This window comes from Cygnus atratus, chromosome 10 (assembly GCF_013377495.2).
Source record: "Cygnus atratus isolate AKBS03 ecotype Queensland, Australia chromosome 10, CAtr_DNAZoo_HiC_assembly, whole genome shotgun sequence".
In the NCBI taxonomy this organism is placed as follows: Eukaryota; Metazoa; Chordata; class Aves; order Anseriformes; family Anatidae; genus Cygnus; species Cygnus atratus.
In genome coordinates this window covers 21,814,857-21,834,091 of record NC_066371.1, presented here as the reverse complement: position 1 = coordinate 21,834,091, position 19,235 = coordinate 21,814,857, and the positions used below count along the sequence as shown (strand labels likewise).

The 19,235-nt window shown below is 35.9% G+C and overlaps 1 protein-coding gene across 1 annotated transcript in view; it reads left to right on the top strand.

Moving 5' to 3' along the window:
- ERC2 (ELKS/RAB6-interacting/CAST family member 2) overlaps positions 1-19,235 on the top strand; it is a 519,869-nt gene that overhangs the window by 284,049 nt on the left and 216,585 nt on the right. The window contains exon 14 of the mRNA XM_035558284.2: positions 10,062-10,222. Within this exon, the coding sequence (XP_035414177.1) occupies positions 10,062-10,222 (161 nt within the window). The remainder of the gene's footprint in view (positions 1-10,061; positions 10,223-19,235) is intronic.

The following is a 19,235-nucleotide window of genomic DNA, read 5'->3' as shown; positions in this document are numbered from 1 at the left end:
TCTGCAGTGTTGTAATTCTGCAGTGTTGCATGCTGTGTGTGCATGTGTAAGGATCTGCTCAGTTGCTGCATGGCTTCTTCCGGAGCTGGAGTGCCTGTAGCATCACAAAGGTGCCCGTGGGGTCTGTTACTTCCTTCATGGCTTCTGCTGGCAGCCCTGCTCTGGGAAGCAACAGGCTGTGCGACCACTTTCACATCTGGCTCCCTTTTTGCACAAGTAATGTTTCCTGAGGCTGTTGATGAATTCAGTTCAGCATCCTGCTCCTCTGGCACTGCTCCTTCCTCCCATGGAGAACTCTCTAGGGTGTTGATAGAGGGAAGGCCACAGTGACCCAAAGCTGATTTATCCGGTAAGCTTGTTACTGTGTATTAGGTGCGAGGGTAGGGTCATGAACAAGGAGCTCCCATTTGGGTAAGACTTCTATTTAGCGCTCTGAAAATCTGACATGCTCATTGTGAACTGCCATCATGGAGGGGAATTCCTTTTGACAAATTCTGGGTTGATATTTTTGCTCTGTCATGTGATCATTCCTAGCTTATCATGTGTTAATAATGGAGTCCAGTTACCAGACATTTTCTTGTCTGCCGCAGGCTTCCTCACATTGTCCTGTGGTCTATCCTATCCTGGACAGAATCATAAGCACTTCAGTTTTGATCCTATTGACTAGTCTCTTCCTGAGCTGACCCTCCAGAGCAGTTTTGATTTTATGTTTGTTTGTTTTCTACTTTTTTTTTCTATTTTTTTCTTCTAGAAAGATTACTTTCTATGGAACCTTTTTCCCTGCCAACAGAGAAAAGTACCTGAAATGAGATACAACAGATATATATTTAGGTCTTAGGTGCAATGTATTTGACATATAGAGACAGAACCCATACTGGTAAATTTGTGTTGATAATGTGCATATCGTGACTAAAATAATTAAATTAGTGAATCGTTTGTAATCCTGTTCCATGAATTCTTCTGTACTTCTCCCATGGCTGTAGATAAATTTGAATGAGGATGTAACTAAACTACCAATTACTATACCTTTATTATAAGTATTAATTTTTTTCTTGATAGGAGTGATTTGCAAATAGGTGTGCCAGAGAGAGAACTTGGCTCTTTAATGTATAGCTATCCCATGACTTTGCTTAAAGTTATTTATGTAGGGAATATTGCATTATATACAATAGCAATCACTTTATTTTAGGTTTAAAGCATGTAGCATATCCAAGTCACTGTGACCTTTGTAGGTGTGCCAAGCCTATAAAATATTGCATAAATAAGTTTATAGTAAAAATACCATAGAATTAAGTAAACAGGAAAAGATTATCTGCATTAAAAGAAGAGTGCAGATACAGCTTGCTCGGGCATTTAGTGCTCACATGAACTCTATGTTAAATGTCACTGTACTAAAGATGGTATCAAATTTCCTTGGTACAGAAGCTATACCCTGTTACCAAGTGCACAATCTTTTTATTTCTCTTGCTGCATATTAATGTTACTCATCTTGTACTAGAAGTGGATAGGAAACCTTATTTTCTGAGATTTCTCATGTGAAATTATCCAAGCGTTTTCATACTATAACATTTTCACTTTAACTCTTGCATGCTTTCTTACAATATGTAACCATGCTGTAGTGTGTGGAGAAACTCTCTTACGTACATAAACTGTGTGTTTGCAGTAAGACTTTACACATGCCATGTGAATCCCTGCTGCCTTTGGAAATGCTCTAAGGGAGAAGCATTTCTAACTAATAATATATTGGGATTATGGATTAAAAGCATGGGGGAAGTAGCTTTGTGCAGTGTAACCTAACAAGTGTGCTAAGAATCAACTTTTGGCAAGAAAACTTCCAATTTGCCCTCTCCCCCTGAAGTTGACCTGGTGGATGAAATAGTAGATGTGTGTATGATTCTAGGCATGCCTTCTCCAAAGATCAACATTTGTACACACTTCAGTCACCTTTTATACGCAGTGCTATTGACATTAACCAGAGAGGCCAGTCTGACAGCGCTGTACTTTAACACCAGCTAAAGAGTTGCTCTGCTCTACTTGCATGCTTTATCTAAAAAGACTCAACGCTGAAATCACACAGCATAATTGTTTTCAGTCTGTAAGAGTTCTCTCCACATACAATATCCTGTTGGACAACTGAGTGTCCATATTGAACATACGTTCAATAGCTAATTCAATTACCTATATATATATATAATACTTCTGGAAACACTATGTTGAGCTCTGTAATTTTTCAATATATAACATCTGAATCTGTTCATTTGCACAACTATAAAGCACCATTAATGCGACTTTTGTAATTAGGGTCACATGGTATCAAACAAGTGTAAGTTTGAGCAGAACTGAAGCCACCAGCCATTTGAAACAGATTTGCTGAAATGAAGTTTGGTGAGAGAGAAGAAACTAACTAGATATGGCCATGAAATATGAATATGAGCCAGCAGTGTGCCCTGGCAGCCAGGAGGGCCAACCATATCCTGGGGTGCATCCGGCACGGCATTGCTAGTTGGTTGAGGGAAGCGATTGCCCCACTCTACTCTGCGCTGGTGCAGCCTCACCTCGAGTACTGTGTGCAGTTCTGGGCACTACAGTACAAAAAGGATGTGAAACTATTGGAGAGTGTCCAGAAGAGGGCTACAAAGATGGTGAAGGGCCTAGAGGGGAAGATGTATGAGGAGCGGCTGAGGTCAATAGGCCTGTTCAGCCTGGAAGAGAGGAGGCTGAGGGGAGGCCTCATTGTGGCCTACAGCTTCCTCACAAGGGGGAGTGGAGGGGCAGGCACCGATCTGTTCTCTTTAGTGACCAGCGATAGGACCCAAGGGAATGGTGTCAAGCTGTGACAGGGGAGGTTCAGGCTGGATATCAGGAAGAGGCTCTTCACTGAGAGGGTTGTCATGCACTGGAACAGGCTCCCCAGGGACGTAGTCACTGCACCAAGCCTGTTGGAGTTTAAGAAGCATTTGGCCTGTGCTCTTAGTCATAGGATCTGAATTTTTGGGTAGACCTGTGTGGTACCAGGAGTTGTATTCGATGATCCTTATGGGTCCCTTCCAATTCGGGATATTTTATGATACTATTTTTCAAATCAAAAGAAAAAAAAATAAAAAGATGCTCCTGTTTTTGTACGAAGTGGAGTTGCACAATTGCTCAGGTGCCTGGTCTTGTTTCCATTACAGCGCATGTCTGGATGACTTCTAGAGTTGAATGAGGCAGATGGTGAGTTAGGCCTTGTCAGCGTGAAGTTTACCTTGGACAAAGAACATTTTTTGACTGATTCATGCAGCACTTTGGATACTGTATCTTTACTGACATGGTGTGGGGTTTACTTCTAATTATATAGCGTAGCAAAATCAGAATGTTATAGTAACTACTCCAGCATATAATTGTATTTTGCTGCTAATGGAGAAGCTCTCATTTGGGGTAAATTGTTCCAGCTGCATCTGCAAGGGGTATCCTGCAACTTTGCCCATCCTTTTTCAATTCTGCAGGAGGTCACATTCACATTTTGCTGCTGTGGTTGCACTTGAAGAAACATAACACTAGAGAACAAAGATTAAATCAAATGAAAATGATGGTATAAATAACATTAATTTAAACGATATATATGCAATTATATGTATATACAAATCTCTTTGCTTTTGGTTATTTTTTTTTATATATTTGGCTCTTATAATTGATTATTATTATATTTAGCTGATTATTACAAATATTTTCAAAAGATTTTAAGTATGTTTTTTAATTATAGGTGAAATCATTATCTTAATCGGAAGACCATATAATGAATCCAAGAAATATGTTGTTATCCTACATGGTCCTTGTGAACAACTGAGGTTTAGAATAAAAAATGATGGAAATTCTTACTGGCAGTATCAAGAAAGTTAATCATTTCAGTACATTTCCTAGAACTGTCTTGCAGAATCTCACATTAACATAGTAAAGACTGCTACGCTATTAATCTTTTTAATTAGGATACGTATTTCTTTTAATCTAGGGGAATCCACTTAATTCTAGAATATTTTATGCAGGGGTGGAAATATATCTCTATCATAATTCTGCACTGATACCAGTGAACATGACTGGTAGCCACCATGGGACTGCCAGTAAAGAAAAACTATGGGAACTAAGGTACCTTCTTCCCCTGACTGTGGTCCCTACCAAGTCTAGGTGAGAAATTTGTCCTGTATCTATACTGTCTCTTCCTTATCTTAGAAAACTAAGCCTCATATATTGTTAACATAAGACTTAGCAAAAGGATTAAAGTATTTTAAATGCTACTTTATGTAGTAATCTCAGTAAGGTTCTGATTTCAAATATGGCAGCATGGCATCCCACTTGATAATTTTGCTATTCTGTTCCTATGGAGATGGCAAAGAATTTAATGAGGGTTGCTTTTTCAGCACATCTGGTAATTTGTCATACTCCCACTGCATTGGGCTCTACTTATGATAAAAACAAAACAAAAAAACAGGAAATGAAAATGAACTATTATCCAAAATTTTATAAAACTTGTACTTACTTCCTGTCAAATCCTTCATCAAAATGTTTATTTTAAAGTGTATACACATTCATGAGTATGATTTCTTTCTTCTTTTCTGTCAATATCCAAAATTGTGAGACTCCAATATGTGACTTATTTCTTGATTTGAAAGAAAAAGTTCAGGAACATCAGTCTCCCTAACTATATTGTTTTTGTTAGACCTGTTTTCTGGGTTTAAAAACTGTGATAGAAGAAGTCTGAGGTGAGGAATTTCACTATGGATAGCAAATGGGAAGAGAAGAAAGCAGAAGGGAGCATGATAGAGAACTTATTTCCATGTCTTGCAAAACTCGGTGTGACACTTAACGATGTCTGTTCCCTTTTGTGAAAAGCACCTTTGTAATGAAACTAGTTAGACTGTTGTACACTGGAGAAATTCCCATTAGGAATGCAAAGAAACAAGGTATTTTCAAACCACGTAGCAGGATAAGACCAGTAAGTCCACATGACTTGTGTTGGATCTGTGTGTCTGTAATTGAGTTGGCCATGAGATAGAGAGGTTCTGAGCAGGATGGCTGGCACGCATCCTTCATTATGTGAAGCACTGGCAAGCCATTCGTGCAAAAAGTTGAAGTCCGCTGCCTGAGTCAGAAGAGCTGGTATGTGGCTACTTGTGCGTACAAATCCAGGTTTTTATCTGTTTTCCCACATCACTGTGCCTGTGTTACCTATGTCCTTTTAGTCCAGTGACAGAATAATTTCGTATGAAAGCCACATAGAGAAACTTTAAGGAATCTAATCTAATCTCTCCTTTTTTTTTTTTTTTTTTTTTCAATCTGATGCTTAATCATGAAGAGGAAAAAATTATTAATCTTCACAGAACTAGAGATAACTGAAGTTTATATAGTGGGTAACTTAGAGGAAAAAAAAAAAAGCATAAAGCATTTTCTTAGCAAATGGAAAAAGGACCTTTGAAAACAACTTTTTTTTTTTTCCCATGAATTTTTATTATAAAAATGGAACTCACATAAATTCATACTGGATGAATTCGTTACACTTTTTTTTTTTTTTCTAATTATCCATAATAGTTAATGTTGTTGCATTAAAGAAAAGTGATGAAGCTAGAACTAAATAGTAGGAGATACGAATGTGAATTTTACTCTGTAAAATTAATAAATAATCAATGTGTGCTAACATGAGGTTAGGTTTCAAATTAAAGTAGGCATCCAGATTTGTATAGCTACTGATATGTGAACAAGTCAGTAAGGGAAATCCCAAACTCTTGTATTTATAACTAATATCATTGTTAAAATGAAGTGCCCACCTTTTGAAGGTCCTAATGCTAACAATACTAACCTTGATTGCTGCTGAGCTGACAGCTTTTTGTCATTCTGCAGAAATACACTACACTTGAACTGAGAAAACATGCAGTTGTCCCTCCCCCTCCTTATTCCCACAAACTGGAACAGTATTATGTTAGCATGAGTTGTGCTGAGCTGAATCCAATCTGGAATTAAGAATGCTCCAGGGCATTTTTAATAAACTGTCATTCATTTGAACTCTAATTTTCTTTAATTTACAGAATCTGGTAATGCAGATGTATACTTCAGCCACGTTAATTTCTTTTTTTTTTCTTATCTTGGTGTGAAAGTGATGTGTGTACTGATGGGACTTGAAGATGTGAAACTGCAGAAGAAGTAGCAAGTGTTCATTTAAAATAGACTCAAAATTAAGAAGGAATTGTAATAGTTTGGTTTGGTGGTTTTCTGCCATTCTGAAATGTAAACAAATTCTGGTACTGATTTTATTAAAACCCTTGAAGTGCTGATGTCAGGCTTTCTGAAAGTAAAATGGCTTTTATTTGAAAGTGAAAAGGATAAAAAGAAGCCATTGTCTTGCACAAATAATAATAAAAATAATAATAATAAAATCCCTACAATTATATTCAGGGCATAGAGCATTCAATAGCGAAGAACTTTGTATTCATCGAGGCTCTCACAGTAAACTCTTTTAAAACATGAATTCTTATTCGTTCTTAAGCTGATATCTAAAATGACAAGGTTTGTGCCCAGAAGCACTTAAACTACCAGATACGGTGGGGAAAAATGAGCAGGCTCTCAGGCCGGCTGGCTGAGGAGCAGACCGACGGGAAGTCGGAGGTGTTCCTGCCAGCTGCCCGAAAGGTGTCGCTGCAAGGCAGAGATGGATGCTGCGGGAGGGCACCACCAGCAGGGCCCGCCCGGGGACGGCAACACCTGAAGGACTTGGAGATGCTGCGTGCATCCGGAACACGGTGCTGATCCTCAGCAATTAAGCTGAGACGCTTTCTGTACTTCCGTATAAATAAACGTTATAAGGAGGCCTGTGTGTTAATTTAGGTAGAACAGATGCCTTAATTTTGAAGGAAAAGGCCTGGATGAGGCAATACAGGTACCAAATATAATAATCTATACAGTTTATCTCGATCCTTCAGACAACGTTGAGAAAAGTATGTTAATATGTGAAACTAATGCATCAACAGGGGACTCGGTTCAATATCTGGACAGTGGAGAAACCAAAACAAGCAGAAAAAACAACTCTGGAGGCAGGATGGTACCAGCATTTTAGAGAGGAAAGGATGCATGGGTGCACAGAATTTTGTAGATGCAGTACAACTAAATTCACTAGAAAGAAGCATTTTGCCGTAGGTCAGAAAATTTTACCGTTGTAGTACTGGATTCATCTCTGTTCCTCCAAGTCGCATGAGGAGATAGTAAAATAATGTTCACCCTTAATATTTTCTGCTATCATTTTAATTCTAGTACCAAAGAAGAAAATATGTGCTTGCATTAAGAATTTGGTTTGTTTTACACTGCCTTTTTTTTTCCAACTAGACTTTTATATCTAGATAAAACTACCATCAATGTTTATTTATCCATTGTGATATGTGCTACAGCTATATAATTATGTGAAGATGATTGTGTGTACTACATCGGCACTCACATATTGTGATTTCATAATAAAATACCTGATTAAAGAAAAAATTGAAAAATCATTTTCTTCTACAAATGTCTGCCATTTCAATTCTGCTCTAGATTTTGGTGAGACAGCTAACTAAATAAACACATCTCAGAACTTGGGTCATATCTAAAAACTGGAGGAAGAACTAGCTGGCAAATACTGTGTTGAAAGTGTAAATGGAAGTATAACTTTCAAGTCTTCATGTATTAATGATTTGTGGTTTGAAAAAGTTTTCGTATTTAAATTTTTAAAGTTTTTTTTTTCTTTCAAATTTTGATCTCTTTTCTCTGGTAATGTATAAGTATGTTATTAGTATACATTAACAAACCCACAGTTTTGTTTTTCTGAAGTCTTTAATTTCCATAAATATTTTAAAATACAGCTGGTGTGATATATCAGAAATTAGGTGAGCATTCAGTCAGTCAACAGGTTAAATAATAAACTCAGCCGAATCTGTAGGAAAAGGAGGGCAGTTGTACTAAAGATATGGAACTGGTACTGTTCTGCCATTTTACACTCGCATCTCCAAGTGTAGAGTGACTTGGTGTTTAAAGGCACTCTCTTGAAGCAAGAGGCTGTATGAGTGACTGACTTTGCAGTCTTGAATCCTCACTACTGTTTCTGTTAATGTATGCTACCCAAAATTAACTATCAGCCTGGAGCAGCAGATAAGCAGTTATAAGTTCAGCAGAAACTGTGTGTTTTAAAAACCACAAGGATAAGACTATTAGTAGTTGAGACTTCTTGGAGACAGCACAGATTTGTGTTCTTGTACTAAAATAGGAAATGAAGTATCAGTTGTTATATATTAGAAATTGAGTGTATTTTTAAGAAATTTCTATCTCCCGTTTTTTATTATTGCTATTACTATTATTATTTTCCCATGTTTTTCCCCTTTTTCCCAAGTGTGAATTGAGCTTTAATACAAGTTGTTAGGCACTGAAGGGTATCAGATGTGTCCTAGAAATTCCATTGATCTTTTTACAGTGTTTGTAAAGATGCAGATGCAGCTTGTGTAGAAGGGATAAGCAATTTGTGTATCATATTCAAACAGGGTGCGTGTCCTGCTCATTATAATCTCTCATTTCATGAAGATGATACTATTAATTTTGCTTTGTTGAACTTGTTATATGGGAGGCAAGCAAAGCCATGAGTGTTCAGCTTGAAACAAAAATAAGTGGTTTATAGACACTGATTGCATGTTAGTAGATCTTAGATAACAACAAAAAACAACAATTAAGCATTGGCTTGGGGGAAAACATCTTACTTTCCCTGTAGACACATTGATTATATGACCACAGCTGAGTTTTGTTAGACTTTTCAGTACACCAGCAGAAATGAACACTTTACAAGGACTTGTATAACATGAACAACTGGATATGTTCCAGTTTTCTTCCTCTCTCCTATTTTTTTTTATTTAGATGTTCTTCCTGAAGTGTTGGCTAATTTATAAAATGTTAATATTTGGGCAAAGGAGGTTAAAAAAAAAAGAAAATACAGTATTCATTATTTAAATCACAGTACCTTATACAAGTAAATGAAATCTGTTGTTTATTTGCAGCTCTTCAAGTAAACTATCATTTGAACATTTGTTAAGAGTAGTGGGAAAGTGTACTAAAGTGTCCTGTTTACCAGAAACTATTTGTCCCCCATTGGTTCTGTGATTCATCCCACAAGTGATTTTTCTGCTTCTAGACAGGTGACATATGTAGTCATCTCTGCTCTCCAGTTTGTTCTTCAAATAATTTAATAAAGCATAGCAAACACTTTTTTACTTCTAAATATTTTTTTCTGAAAACAGGAAGTTTTTCTGAATTCCTGCAAGTAATTTACCCTAAATCCAGTTGATGTTTACCAATGCTAAAGAAACAGTGGGATCACGCGACTTTCCTGTATTCCATACTTCAGAGATTCTCATAGTTGTCATGAGAAAAGTAACTTGGTTGTTATTAGAGCAATAACAGACATTTAAAGTTCAGAACCAGGGAATAGTTTGGGTTAGAAGGGACCACTGGAGGTGACACAGTCTAAATGTCTTCTCAAAGCAGGGATAACTTCAAAGTGTGATCAGATTCTCTAGGTTTCATTCAGTCAAGATTTGGAGAGTCTACAGCTTCCATAGGCAACCTGTTCCAGTGCAGAAGGGTGTGCATTTTCTGATGAAAAATATGTGGATGACCATGCTACGATTTTATATTAAAGTACATATCTATTATCTGCATGTAAAATTTCTGAAATTAGTATTGTGATGGGTTACCAACACCCTGAATTATAAAAATATAAATGGTGCAGAAAATATTTGTAAATTGTTTCTCTATGTGGCAGTGTTCCAGGTTAAATAAATTTCTGGCAATCTGTATTTGTTCTGGTTTGTATAAATGTTACTTATTACTAGATGGAAATGTTATTATTATTATTATTATTATTTAACTTTGGTTGTTAGTTTCTAAAATAGGAATGGATTTCAACAGCCTTTTAATTAAAATAATTCCTTTTGTGTGTGGATTTTTTTTCTTCTGTATTTACATAGATTTAAGATTTACTCATTAAGCTTAATATAGAGCTTAAAAAGTTCTCCTTCTTTTAGGTAGAAGAACTGATGAATGCATTGGAAAAGACTAGACAAGAATTAGATTCTACCAAAGCCCGTCTTGCCTCAACACAGCAGTCTTTGGCTGAGAAGGAAGCACATCTGGCTAACCTAAGAATAGAGAGGAGAAAACAGCTTGAAGAAATTCTAGAAATGAAGTAAGTACATTGATTTCTCTATTTCTAGATAATTTTTTTCTCAAGAGTTTTTTTATCAGCTTTCTTTTTTTTTTTGTCTATATATAAGGTCTTTCAATAGTTGTAGGACCTAAATTCCTTTTAAAATATAAAAAGCAAGAGTGTTCATTTTAAAAGTCATTTCATTACTTAACAATTGATATGAGATTTTTTTTGAAAGCTGTCATTTGTTACATGTAAGTAAAATATCAATGTAGTGTAACTTCTATGAAAAAGAGAGGATTTAAGGCCCTGTCCTTCAGTGACAATTGTGTGTTGGAGTTCCTGTTAGTGTCAAATGCAGAGAGAGAGGTTTATAAACTTTGTGAATGGTGCAAAGTTTATTGAATTTAGTGGGTTAAAAACAACAACATATACAAATACAGATCTGTGTTCACATTATTACCATATATGTGTACAGAACTGGCAAATGAAGATAGACCTGTAATTAAATCTAACTTTCTACACATGATAAAGGAAAATATCCGTAATTACAGCATATTAAGACTCTAAAATGTCTTTAAAAATGGCATTTGCCAAAAAGGGCTGATGCTATTATGACTTGTCTAGGTTGGTAAGTGTATAATTAATGTTCAACAAATAAAATCCTCAGTTATAATTTCAAAACTATTTTATTGAGAGATAAAAAGAAAAATAAAACCATTTAAGACGTATTTAGCTTTAGCTAAGTTGTTGTAGTTATCCTTACATTTTAAAGGAAGGTACATAATCAGAAAAATAGTGCTGTAAACAATACTAAGTGGCAAATGGCCACATATGCTTACTACAGTTTTATAAAAGTAGATTTTAATAATGGCTGCTGTGTAACATAGGTGAAGAAACACTGTGATGTAACCATGAATGTTCCCAGTAAAATTAGAAAAAACTTCTGCTTTTGACTTTGAGGTGTATATCTATACAGAAAATTGGAAACGCATATGAATTGCAGTATTATGTGATGTATTGAATTTATATGCTTTTTTAAAATATGTAAATATTGATTCACCTACAATAACCTAGATGTTCAGAACAACCATTTTTCATGTAGTCATTTATTTTCTGTGTAGTGCCTTGGTCTGTTTCTTTGAGAACAAAACAATATATATAAAGTCACACGGCAAAATATTACTGAACAGAGAGCACAAATACACAAATTCACATAATCATTTTTACTTCCTGTATATTTTAGGATAATTTATTAATTGGCAGCATTGACCATAACTTTTATTTATCATTTTAGTATTTAATACTGAGTGATTACGGTTCTTGGCTGCTAGCTTCCAGTTAAATAGGCATGCAGTGTGTGTTTAAGAACATTCATGATGATTTCCTATGCTTATATTATGTTCAAGTTCCAAACATAACTCTGCATTCTAGGCCCATCTGGCTGACATTGCCAAGATCCATTTTAATTTACTGGCTGCAATTGGTTGTCAGTTTTAGGTAATTTCTTCAGTTATCATTCCATGTCCCTATATAAATTCAGTTATTTTAGGAAGTTTAGAATAAAAGTGGATAGCAGCTTGATCTTATTCATTGTCTGGTTTTGTCTTTTTGAACTGGGAACTACATAAGTACTCTAAAGGAAAGTTAGTTGGATGGAAGGAGATAAACATCAAGTTCCTCATATCTTGATGCGAATATGTGAAAACATGAGTTTTCTCTAAACTCTAAAGAATTTCTAAGTGTTAAAGTTTGCAGAAAGATTTGCATGTGTATTGTACTTTCTAAATATAAGATTCCCCCCCAAATGTCTATAAAAATATTACTATTTTAGTTCTGGAGGAAACATTTTTCTTATGGTTGTATTTTTTTTTTTTGCACAGCGTATGCATAACTCATACTGACATTAATGGAAGTTATGCATTCATGTTAACAGCAAAATGCACCATGTGTTCAAATCCATCATGTTACCTAATTGTCTTAATGCTTTATGCTCGTTCTACCTCCAAGCAAAATAAAATCAATGAGCTTATATCTTAATAACTGATTGTTTTTAAAAAAAATCTGTTGTGTAATATGTCAAAAGCCATTTTGATGCTTAAAAAAAAAGGTTTAACATCAACAGAAATGTTTTAGTTGGCCTGAAATTAAAAATTGGTTGTTAGAAATATATATATGTAAACTACTCTTTCCAAGATGTTTTTGTTTTCTGAGTGTCTACAAGAAGGAACAGAGCCTACTGAGAACTTCCTTTTCTAGGAAAGCCTATTCATTTTGTAATACAAAGAGCTGGACGGTAGAAACTTGTAATCTGTTATGAGGTGGGTTTTTTCTTTTTTCAGATGTTTCAGAAGTCCCATATTTGTTGAACATGCTTTCATGACCACAGAGCATCCAAAATGCTTTCATATAGAGTGTCCTTTCCTGTATGGTGGATCCTTACAAAACTCTGAAACCCGCCCGCAACAAAATTAGATAGCTGTATGGATGGATGAGTAGTTTTATATAAAAATACTTACTTATAGAATGTGGATCTTACTATATGGAATAGGTAATCTTTTTAGAAATAGTGAAAATTGTTTTCCCTTTGAAAGATAATAAAGTTTGACCTGGAGAGCCAATAGTCATAGAAGGAAGTTTAATGCCATGTGAAAGAGAAGACATAAAAGTTATCATCACCTTTTTTGTTAAGTTCAACTTTTAAATTATATGCATTTCATCTTCTAGCTGCAAACACTGAAATTAAAATAAAAATCCCCAACTTTGTTACAAAAACTTGGGGTTTTCTTGGTTAAAAATCCCTTAAATTCACTTTCTACACTTTAATTAGCAATGTTTAAATTGAAGATTTAGAAAAAGAAGACATCTTTGTGGTTTTGCATTCATTCTATGACCCTTCAGTAACTTAGTTACATGTGACAAAAAAGGCACACTTAGCAGTAATCTCCAAAGCTTAATCTCCATATATTTGCAAAAAACTGAACTTCATGTTTTGTTTTGAAGACCAGTGAATTCTTAATTTTTGAGCTCCGACTGTAATTACTGAGCATTTCTTTTAACAGTCAACTTAGTACACTGAAGTTTTCAGAGCAACCTGAATGAAATTCTTGCCAAGAGTCTCAAAGGTGGGGTAATTTCCTTGCCTTTGATGAAGTTCATGCTGTCACCTGTGAGTATTGCTAAATCAGTTTTGCTGGAAGCAACTTTGCCCTGAAATTCACTACGAATTTTCAGAAGAAAAAAACATATATTCCCTATTGTGGAATAAATCCGATTACTTCAAATGCAGCATTAAAGATCTCCTAATAAAATAACCAGCTACTAGTCCTTTAATTCAATAACAAAAATAGAATGTTGCTGTGCTGTCAAAAAAAAAAGTTTATTTTTTAAATTAGATTTTGCAGTAAATTTTCTTATAGTGTCAGTATAAAATTAAACATTCCTTTGTTTAAGAACGTTCACCATTTTTTTCACTGAAAATAATAAATTAATATTGCTGATCTCTGTTTTTTCATATGTTTACTTTATTCATTTAACAGCACCTGTGTATAGTCAAGGACGAAATATTTGTGGGAAGAAGAGGATAACATGTTTTTTCCACCATGCATTCAGTCCTACCAGCTGCCACTTTTTGCAGAAGTGCTGAATCCAAACTGCACTTTTACCTCCTGGGCTGGTTGGTTGTTCAGCTGACCTGCCAAAAAAGGACTGGGCAGTGCCATTTGCCACTAGGTGCCAGTCTTGGGTGCAAGACTGTACTCTGGGTCGCTTTGGTTTAAGGAACTGGGTAGGAGCAGCTGCACAGACCAAGTAGGAAACTTGCTGCAGGGAAGTGAATCAGAGCAAGATTGTCTGTAGTGTTGTCTGACTGGTCCCTTCCTCCCTTTTAGTGCAGGAAATTGTACCATGGATGCATAAAAATAGCTTCAAGTGGGCTTTCTGCAGACATCACAGGGATGAAGAGGGACATTGAATGAATTCTGGAAGTCAGGGATCACAGCCTAAGGGGAAGACTGTAATATGCAAAACTAGATAGTCATAGTTCGTAAGGAAGTAAAAATATTTTATGGAATATTAGTGGAAGAAGTATATGGAAGTTTACCGTTCATCTGGTTTTCCCCAGGCATCCTCCCACCTTTCCATCTATAAATTTTACCCAAAGTAGAAGGTGGCGATTTCAAATCTGTGTAGTAGCACAGCAGGAGCTGCAGCTCTTGCGTGTTCATAGAACGTAGACATGCTTCCAGCACCTGGATGAATCAGCTCATGTCCCTGCCTTACCTTCTCCTATTACTGTTTCCATCCATTACCATCTCAGACTGGTACTTGGGTAGGGAAAGGAACTCGGGGAGTTTTTGCATAATTATGTCCTACTTCAATCCGAGAGGTTCAGTAACCTATAGGACAGTGATTTCTTCCTCATCACTGTGGGTACAGCTATGGTCAAAACCTCTTCTGAAGTTGCTGTGTGAGCGGTAAATCCAGCACACCCGGAACATTTGGAGTCATTGTGCAGGCAATTCACCTGTTCAGTGCATACATAGGCCAGAAGCCTGAGACTCATCAACTGGAAAATCCCTGGTGAAAATGTAGGGTCTCTTCTTGCATACAGTCATTACGTTATCTTTGTTTTTTGGGATCTTCCACAGCAGCAAAGATGAGGAAAATAATGTAGCAGGGGAGGAAAAATTGGCAAGGTGATTTGAGTTTGGAACTATGCTTTGAAATTGCTTGGAACTCCCTCTTTAAAAGCACTTAAAATGATAGCTTCTCTACAGACACTTTCTGCTTTCTGTGTTACTAGTTATGCAGTCTTTTTTGTGTTTTCTTTTTTTCTTTTCAGTAAGAAAAGCAAGGAGGCAGATAACCTTCTCTTGCCTACAGTAGAAACTGAGGTGTTTTTACTAAAAAAAAAAGTGGGCAAAATTGCTTTGCTTATGCTTTTTTTTTTTTTTTAATGCTGTTGTATTGAAGAATTACCCTAAAACAAGTCACCACCTACCTTGCAGATAGTTCTAGGCTAAATTAATAATAGTGGATACATGACACTAAAAAATACTCTTTGAATTGAATTTTAAGCAAATATACCAGAGTCAGATATCTTAGACTATTACAGTCTATATTCGGAGAAAGTTATGATAATTTCTCTCACATTAATTATTTAAAATAACATATTTTTACTTAATAGGTTAGATAACAGACTAGTGTATAAATAGCTGTGGAGAAAAAATATTTTCCAGAAAGTAGGTTACTTTTTTTTGTTGTTGTTAGAATTATTATTTTGGCTTGTTTCAGCTTTAGAATTGTATACTATAAATGTGTTCAGTGAATTGATAGCAAGTTGATTGTCTCAAAAATTGTTACATTTTGAATGTAGAACACTAGACTGTTTTTTAGTAACCTGTGGACTGCTTTCATTTAATTGTAGGATTCATGCTGAGAGTGTAGAGAATCATATCCCAAGTTAAATACAAACAAAACAGCAGGATGTTGATACAACTGTGACTTCCACAGGAAGTAGAATGGTAATGTGGTCTCCTAACTTGGGTGGAAAGTCTCTTGTGACTGCTTTTGCCCCATAGACCTGTAACACAGCATGCCTTGACTAACATTTTTGACACCAACTTGCAAACACCATAAAGATTAGAGAAACCCAAATGAAGGCTTTGTTTTCTGGAACAGAAGCATTCTTGACTAAAATGAAGAGATGTTTTTCTTTTGTAAACAATGAAGGGGTAAAAAGCAATAAAATGTTTCTCTCTGTGAGAACAGAATGATTGAACTGTTTACTTGGCAAAATACTTCTATTTTTAAATACATGAGTGTCACCAAATTTCTATTCACTTGAGAGTCATAGGCTCAGACTAAACTATAAAATAATTTGATTTTATTTTATCTGGTATGTGATACTTGAAATTTTATCAGCATGAGAAGCAAGTGTCATTTCTTCATTTTTTTCTTAGGTCATATTTTATTTTCAGAGTAGATTTGCACCTGCTGTTGAAGGTAGTAAGATCAATTTAGGCTTTCTTCAAAACATGGTTATGAAAGGCTATATTTTGCCTGCTTTTTTGTGTGTGTATCCAAGCTGGAGCCTTTCCCATGTTTCCTGTCCCCTTCAGACAGTAGGAGAGCACAGTAACACTTTAAATGCGTTTCCCACCCAGGAAAGCGATGTTCTCCTTTCTGTTGCGGAATGGCAGTAGTGCTTTTTATGTCATGAAAGCATTGCCTGAATATGAACCAGAAAGAGTGGTTCAAACATATTCAGGATAACACATAGATGGTTATGAAAATGTGCTTAATTTTCTGATCTAAAAAATGTCTGAGTTTTGACCTGTTGTTTTCCTCACAATTATTTTGGATTAATTATGCATTTCAATGAGTAATGTTCTCAAGAAACTATAGGAATTTAAGCTTCAGTCTCTGTAGCTGTAAAAATGATCATATAGGTTCCTATGATCTATGGTTTAGAAGCATCTGCTAAGCAGAAAGGGACTTTGATGGTAGTTGTACCCGTGTATTCTAGTAGTGGACTTTTACTTCTGACTGTTGCCATTAATTCTCTACTCCCTCTGGTACCTTGCCTCAGTAGAAGAATAGCAGTATGGAGCTGGGCAAACATTTTCAGTTGGAAGTTCGAAAATACTTTCTAGGGGTTTTCTTCTACAGCTTTCCCAGAACTTGAATGGTAAAGAGATCAAGGGGATCCTGCAGCTGCTTTATGAGCAGGGACTTAAAGACTCTTCACTCTGGGGAGGGGAGGGCAGGGGTAGGATATGTTTGAAGTTGGTGGAATCACAAAGGCGAGCAGAGGCTGAATGTGGAACTGTTGTTTGCCAGATCCCCCAGAATGAGGAATATCAGGCACTTGTTGAAGTTAATCAGTGATTGATTCAAAAGAGAGAGAAGTCCTGCTTTACAGGGTCATTGGTTGGAAACCTTCAGGAGCTTGCTTCCCCAGAAGGCAGATAGCATCAGGTGGTTCAAAAAGGGGTTAGACAAATTCATGGACAAGAGGTATACTTCCTTATACTCTTTGGCTGTTGTTCTTGAACTGTGTTCCTAAAATTTATTTTCTCTCTGAAGTATAAGCTCTTTTCTTGCACATTGCTCCTTTATACCGTAACACAATGACCATGCATGTATGCATAGTTAATGGTCAGGTGTTTTAAAATCATTTTTTGAGAACCCATTATATTAAATCAACTATTACTCTCTGGAAATAATAAAGACCACAGTTTGAATAACCTTTAGCTTCTGTTGACCTACAGGGAATAAGTGTATTTACAAGATGATACAATTGACAAAATGATTGTTTTAAAGTGGAGGTTGTAAGAGTGTGGTATGACACACTCTCTGGGGTCTGGACTTCTTAGAAGTCAGACAGGATTCACAGCCATTCAGGTTTGCAGGCGTCACAAGCTGCTAGCAGGACTTTCAGGAGCAGAGTCTTATTCACAGTATTCTAAATTCACGTGAGGTAATGTTCAGAAAGGTGCAATGGTGAGAAGGATAGCATATAAGAGTAAGAAGGGAATAGAAATTAGTATTAAGTGCAACATGGATAACAGTAAAAGGAAAGAGGGCTGTACAAAACTAAAGAATGAAAATTTTGGTCTAGACTTGGAAAATTCAGGCCAGTGAGTAAACTTACAATTTTTAGCTGAAGTTAACTTAATGGTGAGTTTATGTATGTTAACTTTTTACATGAACAAAAATTTTGTGTGCTATTTACTAAGAATTACGCTTTTTTCAGGTTTCCATTGCACAACTTTCTTTTTTTTAATGTAACATAATGTAAGCAAGAAAATCATTTTACCAGAAGAACAGTGCTGTAGAAAAAAACAAAAAAAAACAACCCACACTATTACTTAATTACTGATCTTGGCAAACGTGTATATGGTTTGTTTTAAAGCTATCTTAAAGTGCTTTTAGTACATTAAAAGTTACTAATGATAAAAATGATGAAATAGGATGGTATTTGTTTTAAAGTTCAGCCAGCATGGGAAAGTGAAGGCCTCCACCTCTGACAATATACTCAAAAGAACAGGTGGCTCAAAAGACAGCAAGGAGGAGTAGGAGGCTGAAAGTAAAAAAAAAAAAAAAAAAAAAAAAGTTATGTTCCATGGATTTTTTTTAAGCTAACTGAATTATACCCTTGTCTACTGAAACCCTCTTAGTGTTATTCCCACTGGCCTCCGACTCCATGACACCTAGGGCAGTGCTGATCAACTGCAGGCTCCCATATTCCTAACCTCAGCCAACTGAACATGATTCTAGCAGATGTTTCTGCATTTTAGACCTCAAAATATGATGGGTCTGTTTTTTTCCTTTTTCCAATGGCAAATCTTGCATGCTTCAGACCCATCTCATGACATTCAGTAAAGTGGTGGGAATTAGAAGCTGAGGGTCTCCCTGATGGGGCAATGCTGAGTTACTGTAAACTCAGATTTATGAAAATGGAGAACCGAAGAAATTTAAAGGTTTGTGTCATTTAAACTAAATTACTGGACTATTGTTTAATACTGCATAAAAATATAATATGTGCTTAGAAATGTTTGTGATAGTGTTTTCTGGTAAAAGAAAAAGGTTTTAGAAAGTCAGGAGAGAACAGAAGTAAAAACAATCAAGCAAAACAGCTTTCTTAATGGCAGAAGGGAAAAAAAATTGGTTAACCTTCCCTGCCTTCCCATTACTCCTTATGTTCTATGAAGTAAATTCACTGCTGTCTCCTTCTTGTGCTTCCTCATTCCTTCAACCTCCCCACGCCCCCAGCAAAACAAGTACTTCTTTGTGTATTGTGGAAAAATAAATTGTGTTTCCTATTGCTTTGTTTTTTCAGAATTAGGTTCTCTGGTGTCTAATAAGGTGCAAGATGTGCTTGAAGTTTTCCTTCTCATGTCTGAGGCATTCATAAGTATATCATGCTTAGTAAGGTGTGGGCTTATGTGGCAGTCTTTCTTCTTGTTGAGGCATAAGTCAGATCTACGCCTTTATCTAACTGGTATAGTGAAACTTGTAAGAACTCATTGTCATGGAGGTCTTTACC